Source organism: Eurosta solidaginis, chromosome 2 (assembly GCF_040869045.1).
Source record: "Eurosta solidaginis isolate ZX-2024a chromosome 2, ASM4086904v1, whole genome shotgun sequence".
NCBI lineage: Eukaryota > Metazoa > Arthropoda > Insecta > Diptera > Tephritidae > Eurosta > Eurosta solidaginis.
Window position 1 is genome coordinate 34,746,943 of NC_090320.1, and position 14,596 is coordinate 34,761,538.

Genomic DNA, 14,596 nt, shown 5'->3' on the forward strand with positions numbered 1-14,596 from the left:
AGAACGCTTAGGTATGCCCCTGTCCACATGCAAGCTAATGCTAAAAGAGCACATCTACAAACAACGGGGTGTCGAACATCGAAAGAACCCTGGCCTAAATGGGATCCTAAAAGATCCCGTCACGTGTACAACCTAAGAAGGGATACAATTTCCACACTTGTGGGGGCACTAAAGGGTCATTGCCTCATAGGTAGGCATGCAGAAAGGTTAGGAGCGCCTTATCGTCGTTGGTGTAGGAGGTGTAAAGAGGATGAGGAGGAGGAAACGGTGGTTCACCTCATTTGCAACTGCCCAGCACTAAGCGGAGCACGACAGCGCTTTCTGGGAGCTCCATTTCTTGATAATCTGAGCCAGGTTGCGGAGCATGACGTCAAGGACCTGGTAGCTTTCATCAGGTCCTCAAAATGGTTCGAAGAGGAAAGGTAACGGTGTTTTTCGTGGTATCTCGGGCAGCCACCCTAACCGAACCTAACCTAAAAGCTTCAAACCGTTTTGGAATTACTTAATTCGTTCTTGAGATATATATGATTAAGTGGACCCAAATTTTTTTTTTTTTTTTTTTTTTTTTAGAAAAAAACGGTTATTCGTAAATATCTCGTAAACGTTACCATAGAATTAAAAATAACCTTGATTTTCGGAATCAGGGGGTGATTTTACATAGGAATTTCGTAATGGCGTCTCTGGTGCATTTCGGCTGTAAACCAGTGTAATTAATAGATTAAACAACAAAAAAATAGTTTTTAATCTTTCTTCCTTGTACAACAAAAGCTGATGAAAATTTAGAAACAAATTTTATTTAGCCAGCCATAAATCTTTTTAAAATTCGTTGACTAACAAAAATGCATAAATAATTACGTCGTGAAAATTGTACATTTTTTTATTATTATTTTTTGTTTAAATTTATTATATACCAACTTAATTATGCTCATAGAAATGCTCAAATATTAATTTATTTTTACCCATTTACCTTCTACTTTCAGAAAACTCTTGCACCTTACACATTTTCACTTTCGTCTGATAAACGTTATATTTTGTTGGCACAAAATGTCGTCAAGCTTTTCCGGCATTCATTTTTGGCTCAATACGCACTCTTCGATATACAAACAAGGTTGGTAATATATATTTAATGACACTAGGAACGTGGAATAACGGATATTTATGATTTTGTGTGGTAAAAATGATTTATAGGAGTAAACAAAAAATGGAACATCATAAATCAATAATAAATATTTAAATTATTTAATAAGTCATTAAGGTGCCAAAAGCATACGCTTTGGGCTCTTTATGAATCAATTAAGAGTCGATAAAATATTTTTGTTTTTTTTTCTTTGATAAATAAAAAATAAATGTAAGGCGCGATAACCTCCGAAGAGATCTAAGGCCGAGCTTCTCTTCCAATTTGCGTCGTGCTCCTCTTGATTTTTCCCTACAAATTGGCCGGACGGGACCTACATGTTTTATGCCGACTCCGAACGGCATCTGCAAGGCAGATGAGTTTTCACTGAGAGCTTTTCATGGCAGAAATACAATCGGAGCGCTTGCCAGACACTGCCGAGGGGCGACCCCGCTTAGAAAAATTTTCTTCTAATTGAAAAATCTTATTTCTAAAATTTTGATGTTGCTTTGCCCGGGAGTTGAACCCGGGGCATACGGCGTGATAGGCGGAGCACGCTACCATCACACCACGGTGGCCGCCGCCAATACGCAAATAGTGGAAATTATACTTTGCAGTACTTTGAACTTTAAACTTGTATCAAATCTAGCAAACTAGCCATCAGATTTTCTCGGATACGGAAAGTCTATTCCGAGTACTTGCTATTGTAGTATTTGTTAAAAGCGACACATTGGAGAAACTCTCCTTTTTTTAAATACCTGGCTGTCAGATCGCTGAGTTGATAAAGCGTTGGCATTTAATACAAGAGATGGAATCACGGTCGTCGAAAAGGGTTTTAACGACAAGCTAAGTTACGTAGAAACAAGTAACCCCAATCATGGCTCTATAAAGTTGTATACTTTTTTAACACTCTCATATTAGCTTCACTTGTATGCACGCTTGTTTGTAACTCTCTAAGGTAGGTACTCAAAGGAGAGTTAGACCCATCTAGCGGCAATTATTGAAGACTCGCGGCAGTCGTTAAATAACTCGCTACAAAACGAGTTGTGCTTAATAGCGGAGAAACGTACCTCTGTGCTACTGTGCTATCAACATCAATATCAAGTGCATTGTGGATACTAAAACGGCACCATATTAGCGTGTTTTTTAGTTTTTTTAAACTGTATTTATACTATTATCATATCAATAGCTAATTAATTTGAACTGTTGGTTTGTTAGTGTAACAAGTCTCTATTGGCTCCAATAAGCGAATGAGCGCCAAAGACCTGATATATGCAAGCTCTGAGAACCTCACGAAGAAAAATTTGCAATGCCTCAGTGAGGTTCCTCTGCCAATCTCATCTTATCTGTCTCTTCCTTTTCTCTAAGGCTTTATTCTTGCTCTTACCGTTCATTCTCCTTTCCTTCTTTTTCTTTCCCCCTCTCACTCTCTTATCTCAATATCTCTTGTACTCTTCCTTTATTCTCTTCCTACTTCCATTTCTCTATATCTTTATTTTAACACCTCTTTCACGTTCTAGTCCTCTCGTCTCCACCCCACGCCCGATTTATTCTTCTGCTATTCGTCTTTTTCTCCGCCGTTTCTTCCCTCTCCCTTACTCTTCTAGTTCTCCATTTCCACTACGTTTCCTTTGCATAAGTCCTGCCTTTCTCACACTTCCTCATTTTTCCATTTGTATTAGCTTCCTTGTTCTTCCTGTCCATAGCTTCTTTTTACTACCTCACGCTTTCCTTTTCCGCCAATTATCCATTTTCGGTCTCCCACAATTTTTTTTATTTTAATTTCCGAGTGGAATTTTCAAATCAATTAGTTTGGCCTGTCGCTTTTTTATCCCAAGGCTCTTAGACTACGCCATTAAATCACATGGCTTCGGTTATCTTGCCAGCGTTTGAGTTAAGAAAAATATGCGACTAAAATCTCGAAACTCACCTTGCAGTACATTATATTCCTACGCTAAATTTACCGACCGGAGCAAAAAGAGGCGGTGGATCTGCCCACTTTCAATATAACCAGATATGCGATATTGGATGAGCTGTATTTAAACGCTTTGTTTCTATAAACTGTGATAAAAAGCCGACAACTACGTTCCTTATCAAATTTAATTTAATTTCCATTTATACAAAAGACAGTCAAATATATGGTCAATCCATGGTCAAAAAACCTTTCACCATGGTAACTAAGATACTCGCCTGAGCTAGTTTATTTGGCTGGGTTTTAGCAAAGACTGATGTAACATTTAGTCAAACCCAGGTCAAGTAGACGTACTGCAAACACTCTTTAAGAAAGTACATATTGTGCATGCTCTAACATCGGAAAGACATAAAAATCGCTTGAGGTGTTGGGAGGCTAGCAATTTTTCGAACGCGTATGATGGTATTCCGCAATAGTTGGAAAAACGATCGCGTAAAAAGCCGACCAATTGAGGCGGTCATAGTGAGCAAAGATAAGAATCGAGACGGCAACAGCTGATAGCGGTCGGCCAACGGTCGCATTGGGCTCGAACTATTGCAACGCCAAGTCGCAGTCTACAGATTTAGAGATCAAATATGAACAGCTGTTTGCATCCGCCCTTCTATACAGGCGCCACTCTATCTCAAGCTAAGCCAATATGGTGACCTCTTTCCCGAATGTTAAGTCGACACCTTTTTGAGCCAATCACAGGAACGATTAGTCGAATCAGACGTTTACATTTATATCATCTACGAGCTCAAGGTCTCATATCACTGCGTTACTGAGACGCTTGTTTCCATATTTCTTTATATATATTTCACTTTTTAGTTCGCTTTACTTCCGACATTACAGACAGCTTGTTAGCTCTCTCTTAAAAGTATATGATGAGGTAACAATCCGTAAAATTTAGTACAAGTATTCCAGAATCTCGTTATCATATTTTGTCTATTTCTATCACATTTATAATAAACGGAGTGTTCATGTTACTAAAACTACCGTCCCATTTAAATTTTCAAAATTATACATTGCCCCATCAAACTCTTCATTAAAGCCATGAATATTGTAGTGCTTGTTGCGCTAGCCGTCCCATATTCAGCACTCAATCTCATTTCTATTCATATCTGCATTTATTTAATGTATTCGTATGTAAGGGAAGCGCAAAGCAATGAAGTGAGACTGGCCAAGTACAGTCATTTCCTTTGCTTGTCTATTTCCGCATACTCGAGTTTTTATACACAATTGTGCGAAATACACATACAAACAACAACAACATCAAAAATAGAAACAAACTGTTGCCTGTCAAACAAAATCTCTTTACCTTTTTAATAATCCCTCCTCCGATATTTAATTTTTATCTAATTTTTTTCCAATTTCTTCTTCTTTTAGTGAAAGCATTAAATTGAAAATCGATGCACATACCGATGAGTGGCCATATCTGCACTATGCTCGTTTCGTGTCCACCCAAGCATGGTCTAGCAATGACATTACTACCACATCTACACATTCGGCGAGTAATGCTTTAGTGTTGGTATACAACTATGACATTTACTATTGCCAGGGGCCACGCTCCACAAATCATATATATCGTATAACACATGATGCAGTGCCAGGTATCGTCTATAATGGCATACCAGATTGGCTGTATGAAGGTGAGTATGCGTTTACATTTATATTAAGGTGGTCGTTATTTTCATACCAGCTGTAGTTTTTTAAATATAAAGAAAAAAAGAAACAATTACAATTTTTTAAATGCTTAAATTTTTAATTTAATAAAAATCAAACTTAACAAAAACACATTAAAATCGCCCATCTTTCACAATGATAATATTATTAAAAATTTTTAAATCATTGAAATTGAATCGTTTTAAAAATAAAAATAAATTTTATATTTTTAATTTTAAAAAATTTACCTGAAACTGTTTAAAATATAAAGGTACTACTAGCCATATGCGAAATTAAATAAAAAACAACTAAGGACAGGACTGTCTTCGGCTGTGCCGAAACTTCATACCTTTCATGAATGGGGCTGAACAATAATCTTATCCCATTCGTAATCTCCAAATAATCGAATGTATAAGATAAGAAATATATAGTGAACAGATGTACATAACTATACGATTTTTAAAATAAATATAAAATAAAAAATCGCAATAAACCCCCTTATCTGAACGATCGGTTGTATGGGATATATATTACATATAGCTCCGATCGAAATTATTTTTACAGGAAATCTTCTATGATATATTAGAATAAATATCCCCAAGTTTAACGTTTATACTTTCTAAATAAAGGGAGAAATTGCCAAAAATCTTTCTATCTGAACGATCGGTTGTATGTGATAGGTATATACTATATACATATAGCTCCGATCAAAGTGATTTTTTCATGAAATCTTCTATGATATATTAGAATAAATATCACCAAGTTTAACGTTTTTATATTGGAAACTAATGGAGAAATGGCCAAAAATCTTTCTATCTGAACGATCGGTTGTATGGGATAGGTATATACTATATAATTATAGCTCCGATCAAAGTGATTTTTTCAGGAAATCTTCTATGATATATTACAATAAATATCACCAACTTTAACGTTTTTATATTGGAAATTAAGGGAGAAATTGCCAAAAATCTTTCTATCTGAACGATCGGTTGTATGGGATATATATTATATATAGCTCCGATCGAAATGATTTCTTCATGAAATCTTCTATGATATATTAGAATAAATATTCCCAAGTTTAACGTTTATAATTTCTAAATAAAGGGAGAAATTGCCAAAAATCTTTCTATCTGAACGATCGGTTGTATGGGATATATATTATATATAGCTCCGATCGAAATGATTTTTTCATGAAATCTTCTATGATATATTAGAATAAATATCACCAAGTTTAACGTTTTTATATTGGAAATTAAGGGAGAAATTGCCAAAAATCTTTCTATCTGAACGATCGGTTGTATGGGATATATATTATATATAGCTCCGATCGAAATGATTTTTTCATGAAATCTTCTATGATATATTAGAATAAATATCACCAAGTTTAACGTTTATACTTTCTAAATAAAGGGAGAAATTGCCAAAAATCCTTCTATCTGAACGATCGGTTGTATGGGATAGATACTATATACAGCTCCGATCAAAGGGATTTTTTCAGAAAATCTTCTATGATATATTAAAATATATATCACCGAGTTTCACGTTTATACTTTCTAAATAAAGGGAGAAATGGCCAAAAATCTTTCTATCTGAACGATCGGTTGTATGGGATATAACTATATATAGCTTCGATCAAAGTAATTTTTTCAGGATATATTCTATGATATATTAGAATATATATCACCGAGTTTTACGTTTATACTTTTTAAATTGCGGCAGGAATGACCAAAATAGTCTTATCTGAACGCTCGGTAGTATGGGAGATATATGTTATAGTGGTCCGATCCTACCGGATCCGACAAATGTCTAATATAATACAAAAATACATCCTTGTGCCAAATTTCATTGAGATATCTCAAAATTTGAGGGACTAGTTTGCGTTCAAACAGACAGACGGATGGACAGACGGACGGACAGACAGACGGACATGGCTATATCAATCCAGTTCGTCGCCCTGATCAATTCGGTATACTTAATGGTGAGTCTATCTTCTATATTTCTCAACGTTACAAACATCGGACCAAAGTTAATATACCATTTCATGTTCATGAAAGATATAATGAATTTTAAAAAGGGTATATTAAAAAAAAATTTTAAACATTAAACCTTTGAAAACAAAAATAAAGAATAATACAAAATTTAACAAAAAAACAATAAATTAAAAAAATTGCGAAAGTGTATAAATATTAAGCTATTCCTCAGAAAAGTATTAAAACCGCAATTTTTTAAAATCGATTTAAATTTTAAGCTAAAAAAATTTCAAAAATTTTAAATTTCAGCAAAAATTAAAAAAAAACAATTTAAAAAAAGTAAAAAAAAACATGTATTTAAACAAAAACCAGGTAAAATTTATAAAAAAAAAAAACAATCATATCAAAAAATCTAAATAAAGTGAAATTATAACAACGAAATACTTAAACTTAAAAATGTGAGATAGCTAAAAAATTTTAAATATTCAAAAAGAGTTTCATAAAAAAACGAGAAAGCGGAAAATTTTTAAAAATAAATGCTTAAAAAAATTAAACAAAGTAATGTTTAAAAAACTATCCAATTTTCAAATTCCTAAGACTTTAAAAACTAAATAAAAATAAATAAATAAATGTAAGGCGTGATAAACTCCGAAGAGATTTTAGGCCGAGCGTCTCTTCCAATTTGCGTCGTGCTCCTTTCAGTTGTTTCTACAAATTGGCGGGACGGGACCTACTTATTTTATGCCGACTCCTGTGAGATTTTCATGGCACAAATACACTCGGAGTGCTTGCCAAACACTGCCTAGGAGCAACTTGAAATAGAAAAAACTTGTTGCTAAAATTTTTGATGTTGCTTGGACCGGGGCGTGAACCCGAGATCTTCGGTGTGGCAGGCGGAGCACGCTACCATCACACCACGGCAGCCGCTTTAAAAACTAAACAACAAAGAAATCTAATTATTGAAGATTTAAAAAACTATCAAATTTTTAAATCTCATAAAATCTGAACAAAGAAAAAAATTGTCACCTAAAAATAAACCAAAAAAATCTAGTTTTGAACAAAAAAATGCGGAGCTTTTTAAAAATTTAAAAAAAATTAAAGATCAAAACTTTAAGAAACCTAAACAACTGAATACAAAATAAAGAAGTAAACTGAAAAAAAATCACAATAAATTTTAACTGTCAAAAATATCAAATATCAAAGCACCAAATCTAAATAGGTTTGATTAAAGTTTGAAATAAATATTGTTACGAATGTTAGAAACACTAAGGGGTACTGCCATCTCTATGTCGATGCTAAGCAGTGACGTGAAAATTTAATCATTTTGTCTACGCCTATATACGTACACGCAGCGGAGAAGAGATGCACAAACACATGCAGATATCTTATCTGAGATGCTCCTAAAGGTATGCAATTATAATTGTGGAAGTGTCGCTCACACATACAAGCGCATGGGGTATGAGAGAAGCTATAAAAATTATACATCTGTAGTTGTAGCTGAGAAATTTATAACTAACTAGTAAGTTCTGGAATTAGAAAAGCCTAGAAATATGCAACGAGGAAATCAGACAGTATAAAAAGGCGACAACAGTAGACGCGAGAATCAGTTTCATTTAAGCTATCAGTCAGTTTTGTTATTAAGCAAGCTAGTTGCAAAGTATAAGTGTTAGTGTGAAGTACTTTAATAAAGGCCATTTTTCCATTATTCAATATTGGAGTTATTTATTCAACAGTTTAGTGATTCGAACCTTGGTAGAGAATTGCAAATAAGGGAAATTGCAAGTAAATTCGGAACGGAACAGTTATGAAGCATTGATGGCTGCTGTAGAACGACGTTAAGGAAGCGAGCATAGAAAACAGATATTCCAAATTGAGTTGCAAAACCGCTACCAAAAAGCAAATGAGACATTGCAGGAGTTTGCTTCAGATATTGAAATATTGGCTCATTTTGCAAATGCGGACGCACCCGTGGAATATACTGAAAGGATAAAAATCCAGAGCTTCATAAATGGCATACGAGATGTGGAAACGAAGCGGGCTACATATGCGAATCCAAAACTAACATTTTCTGAAATGGTATCGCATGCACTGACTCAGGAAACAGCGTCGCTTCTGTATAAGCCAGTTTTCAAAGCACGCCGTGTGGAAGCAGAAAGGCCAGAGTGGGTAGACGCACTATTGGAGGCGCTGAAAGGATCGGAGTGAAAGAGTTATCAAATAATTCAAGTGCGGGAAGCCCGGTCACATTGCACGTCATTGCGATCTTGGTCCTGGTAGTTCCAACTTGGGTGGCCGTAAATGCAAAGCTGGAGGAGATGAGCAAGAGCGTGCCAGATGTAAAAATCGAGAGCTAGCTCCAGCTATTTAATGTCCTGTGATATCTGTGTCGCAAATTGGAAGGAAATCAAGCAGTCTTACCGTCAGAGGGAATGTGGATGGCAAGGAGGGTGTACTGACTGTAGATACGGGCACATCTCATTCCTTGATTCGATCTGATTTAGTCAACAGTAAAACCGTTACCTGGAGCAAGGTTGCGTACGGTCACAGGCGAGTATAACCAAGTCCAGGGAGAAGTGATATGTGAAGTCCTAATTGGGAAGGTCATGGTTCTACACAAATTCGATGTGGCGGAGATCGCTGATGAAGTCATATTGGGAGTGGACTTCTTAGTTGACCATGACATCAGGATCGATATGCCAAGAAAGATTATGCGCTATGAGAACCAGTATGTTCCACTTAACTTCAGTTTGGAACAAGGGCTCAGCAGTAATCGGGTGCTGGTGAAAGAGATCCGACAAAAACTGCAAAAGTCAAAGGCAGCAGATCGTGCAAGGGTTGATGGAACGAATGGGCCAAACAAATCAAAACCGAAGGTACCTGTGAAAGAAACACTGGCATTGAAAAGCCCTAACGGACGTACTAAAACGAAGGAAAGAATTTCGCAGAAAGAATGCAAGGGTGGTTTCAAGCCAGGGCACGCTACTGTTGTGAAGCGTCGAAACGATACTGATTATGCAAAGCAAATCCGTCCAGCGCAAGCTCTACGAAGTAGTTCATTGGCCAAACAAGAAAGTGTGAAGGAACGAACCAGGGTATTGGGTAGTACGATGAAACACAGGTACGATGAGAACAATAATTCGAAAGGTTTCTTGGAGGGAGATTTGGTACTGTTATACAACCCTCACCGGCGGAAAGGTTTTCCATCCAAATTTCGGTGCAGTTGGGAAAGCCCGTACAAAGTTGTGAAGAAGATCAGTGACACCATCTACCGCATACAAAAAATTGAGAAACCACGAACCAAAATGAAAGTGGTCCATTTGGAAAGGCTGGCAGCGTTTAGATCGAGAGATTTGTCTGATGGGGACGTTCAGACTTAGGTGGAGGGCAGTGTTACGAATGTTAGCAACACTAAGGGGTACTGCCATCTCTATGCCGATGCTAAGCAGTGACGTGAATGCACATTAATAATTTAATCATTTTGTCTACACCTATGTATGTACACGCAGCGGAAAAAAGATGCACAAAGACATGCAGATATCTTATCTGAGATGCTCCTAAAGGTATGCAATTATAATTGTGAAGTGTCGCTCACACATACAAGCGCATGGGGTATGAGAGAAGCTATACAAATTATACATCTGTAGTTGTAGCTGAGAAATTTATAACTAACTAATAAGTTCTGGAATTAGAAAAGCCTAGAGGCGAGAATCAGTTTCATTTAAGCTATCAGTCAGTATGGTTATTAAGCAAGCTAGTTACAAAGCATAAGTGTTATTGTGAAGTACTTTAATAAATGCCATTTTTCCATTATTCAATATTGGCGTTATTTATTCAACAGTTTAGTGATTCGAACCTTGGTAGAGGATTGCAAATAAGGGAAATTGCAAGTAAATTCGTTACAATATGAAGTTTTAAGATTACATAAACTTTGAAAAAACTTTAAAAAGTAAAAAACTTTTGCTGAAAAAATTTAAGAAATTCATAACCTTATAACCCACGAAACAAATCAAACAAAAAAATTATTGACACAAAACTTTGAAAGACAAAGCTGGAAAAAGTAAAAAGAAATGGATTCAAAGCACTAAAATTTTATTTCGTTTTTAATCTTTCAAAAATCTGAAAAATATGAAACTTTAAGATAACGAAAAAATTAAAAGGCGAAAATTTTAAAAATGATATCGAAAAACAATTTTTAAAGCAAGCTAGAAATAAAAAATATATATATAATAACCAAAAGCATAAGAAAACAACCAAAAAGAATATAAGGAGGAAATTACAAAAAAAAAATTAAATAAGTTTAAACGTAAAAAATACAAAATTTATGAATCTTAAAAGCTTCTTAACTTTCAAAATTAACAAAAAAAACTGCTGAAATTTGCTGAATAGAAACTAGGAGACTAAAAATTTGCAAAATTTAAGAAAAGTATTTTCATAACATTAAAATATAAACAATTAAAAAAAGAGTCAGGGCACCTCTTCAAAACCTACCTACCTATCAAACAACTTAAATGAGTCGATTCAAACAAAATTTAAAAACCAAAACGTAGTGAAAAATAAAAAAATAAAAAAAGAATAAAACACTAAAAACATTTCAATCAAAAAAAAAAAATCAGACAACCAAATGATATTAACAAGATTTTTATAAAAATTTAAAAAAATATACTAATTTAAACTTTTAAATCAACAGTTTCAACACTAAAAATTAAATGAACTAAAAAAAATATTTATTATTGAAACATTTAAAAGAAATCATAGCCTTAAGGGGCTTAAAGCAAAAGTTCTAACACAAAACTAAAAAACTTTAAATTAAAAAAAAAATTTATAATTAACTAGAATCAACTAGACACTATAAATTAAGTTGAGAAAAATTCAAAAAACGGAAAGAAATCTAAAAAAAAGAACACAAGTTTTGACTTAAAAAAAATATAAAACTTATGTAACCCGAAAACTTTAAAACTTTGAAAATTAAAAATTTGAAAAAAACCAAAAAATTTCAATAAAAAAATTATTTTGAAATAAGAAGGTTCAAAATAATATAAAAACTCTTTAATTCAATGGACACTAAGATAATTTAAAAAAATTTAAAACTTCTCAAAAAATGTTGGTTATGAAAAAATAAAAGAGAATAAACAATTTACAGCTCTTAAGGCTGGAGAAAGTCAAAAATATTTAATACTTATAAAAATAAACATACAAACAAATATTTATATTCGAAATACTAAAGCTTGAAAATGTTCAACAAAGTAAACAAAAGCCTAAAAAAGTAGAATAAAAAAAATTGCTAACAAAAGAAAAGATACACTGAAGATGGCACAGTCGTTACTTTTAGTTGGGTTTTGGTTAAATTAATAATTAAAATTGAAAAAGTATAACAGAAAATCATATGTATTTAATTACTTAGCTTTGCTCATATTGCTTTATACAATGGTTTTTGTTATTGATTTTAGAGAAAAATTGTAAGTTTACAAAAGACGATGGTTACTAGGACATGTCTCTGAATTTCACTTCTTCATCAGCTAGCTTTTCGGGAGCTGAGCATTGAACTCGAATCTCCAACATTCATATCAGTGGAAAGGCAGATGCTTTTAGCTGCTCAGCCATATGAATGTCCCGTTGTTCGCTGTACAATTGTTCTCTAAGGCTAAGTTTATGATCGAGCGTAATCGCATCGCGCGAAGCGACGAGAAACGCTCCATCGCTTGTTTCATTTTAGTGTTTATAGTAGTGCGAAATCGCAAGCGATGGAATGCTCAACAATATAACTCAACATATTTTTATTCACGTTGTGGCATTGTAGAGAAAGCAACATTCCTACATTAACTCGTAAAATTTTATTATTAGAAAATAGCTATGTGTTACGAAAAAAATATTTAAGAACTGTACATAAGAAAAAAAATATCAAGTGCATCCAATCGCGATTGTGGTAAACTGCAAGACGCAAATTCCACAAACACTGCTTGTCACGTAACTTTTCAATAAAAACATCCATATTGTTTCGCTAATTACGCTCAATTAAATCAAAATATTTTGGTTGCAAATTTTCGTCGCTTTAGTCGCTTGTAATCGCCCAATTCGCTTTACGCTAAATCGGTTTGTCATAAGCATCTCCATATGCACTAATATAATTGATCACTAACAGCGATTTTCGTCGCATCGCGCGATGCGATTACGCTCGATCATAGAATTAGCCTTAGAGAACAATTGTACAGCGAACAACGGGACATTCATATGGCTGAGCAGCTAAAGGCATCTGCCTTTGCACTGATATGAATGTTGGAGATTCGAGTTCAATGCTCAGCTCCCGAAAGGCTAGTTGATGAAGAAGTGAAATTCATAAACATATCCTAGTAACCATTGCCGTTTATAAACTTACAATTTTTCTCTAATATCAATAACAAAAACCATTGTATAACAGAAAATCGTTGAAAAACAATGCAAGTTAAAAATATTTTATGGTAAAGAGAAATGTAAAAAAATTGTATACACCTAAAACAAAAAAAAAAAATTAGCCATGCTAATAAAAAAATTTTAATGGCAAGAAAAATAAGGTTGAAAAGTTTCAAAGCTAAGAAAAATATATTTTTATAAAAAAAAAATCAAAATTAGGCAAAATAACGTAAAACGTGGGCAAAAAAACTGCGAACCGTGAAAATTTTTAAAATTTTACCAAAGTAAATAAATCTTAAGAAGGTTGAAAATATAATAAGGTTTAAGACTAGCAAACTGTAATTTGAGTTCAAACCATTTAAAAAAAATGTCAGAGTTACAAAACAAGAAAAAAATAAATATAAAAAATAAAAAAAATTATATCACGAAAATTTACATAAATTTCAAAAAAAAAGTACAACATGAAAAAATAAAAAAATTTAAATTTAAAATTTACACAAAAATTACTTGTCTGCCTGATCTAAAATTATAAAACACAAAAAAAAACATGATGACTATACCACGCAAATAAAAAAATCCGCGAGTAAAAAAATCAGCTGGTGTAATAGCGGACACCCTAATATAAACGTGTATGTAGAACAAATAACATTCCTGCGGTGAAGTGTGAAGTTGAGTGCATCTAAATATATAACTACACAATTCGTTATCACTTTCAATTATTGATTCATTTCAATTCATTCTATGATTGTGCATTCGATAAAATTACTTAAATCGTAAATTGAATTTCCGTTTCTTTTTTGTTTTTACTCTCTCTCTCTCTCTTTGATTTTCAATTTATCTAACGCTATCCACCTGCTGACTTGATGACTATTGCTTGTTGGCGCTACTTGGCATTCACAACGCATGTGCCCCAAAATACGTACTGATTCGCTTATGAATCGTAATTGAAATTCCAAAAATATGCGCATCTTGACTACTTTTTTTAGAGGAAATCTTACATTCGAATAATGCGATTTGGGTATCAGAGAATGGACATTTAATGCTTTATGGTGCATTCAATGATTCTTTGGTGCAGGAGCAACATTTTGCTTGGTATGGCACGACAAGCGGTGGCAATCCAAATGCGTATCTATATCCGGAGATCCTATCGTTAAGGTAAGTCGAAATGTGTTTACCCAAATGTACATGAAACTGACTTGAATAGCAGATGATAAGTAGATATTGATGTGGGAGTGCGGAGTGGGTAATTGAAAGAGGAAGTAAAGATTGCAAAATAAATTGAAGATGGTCATTAACTAGAATTTGAGTGCTCTTCAATCTAGATATATGCAAACTTGCAGTTAGGTAAGGAATTTTTGTGGAATTTAGAGCCAAGTAGTTAGTATGTGACATTACTTGGAGAAGATATTCTGGAAACTTAATGTATGGGTAAAGGCTGCCATTGTAATCATCCGCATGAAATAGTGGTGACCTCTATACTCTTCAATACATCCAGCTAGTTACGGAAGATAT

The 14,596-nt window shown here is 33.9% G+C and overlaps 1 protein-coding gene across 13 annotated transcripts in view; it reads left to right on the forward strand.

The window, feature by feature from the left end:
- Positions 1-14,596, forward strand: part of Dpp10 (Dipeptidyl peptidase 10) — a 346,391-nt gene that overhangs the window by 273,863 nt on the left and 57,932 nt on the right. For all 13 annotated transcript variants that reach the window (XR_010949406.1, XR_010949405.1, XR_010949412.1 and 10 more), the window contains 3 exons: positions 981-1,108; positions 4,452-4,714; positions 14,071-14,239. Coding sequence is in view for 1 of the 13 variants with exons in the window: in XM_067764960.1 (XP_067621061.1) it covers positions 981-1,108; positions 4,452-4,714; positions 14,071-14,239 (560 nt within the window). In the remaining 12 variants the exon portion in view is untranslated. The remainder of the gene's footprint in view (positions 1-980; positions 1,109-4,451; positions 4,715-14,070; positions 14,240-14,596) is intronic.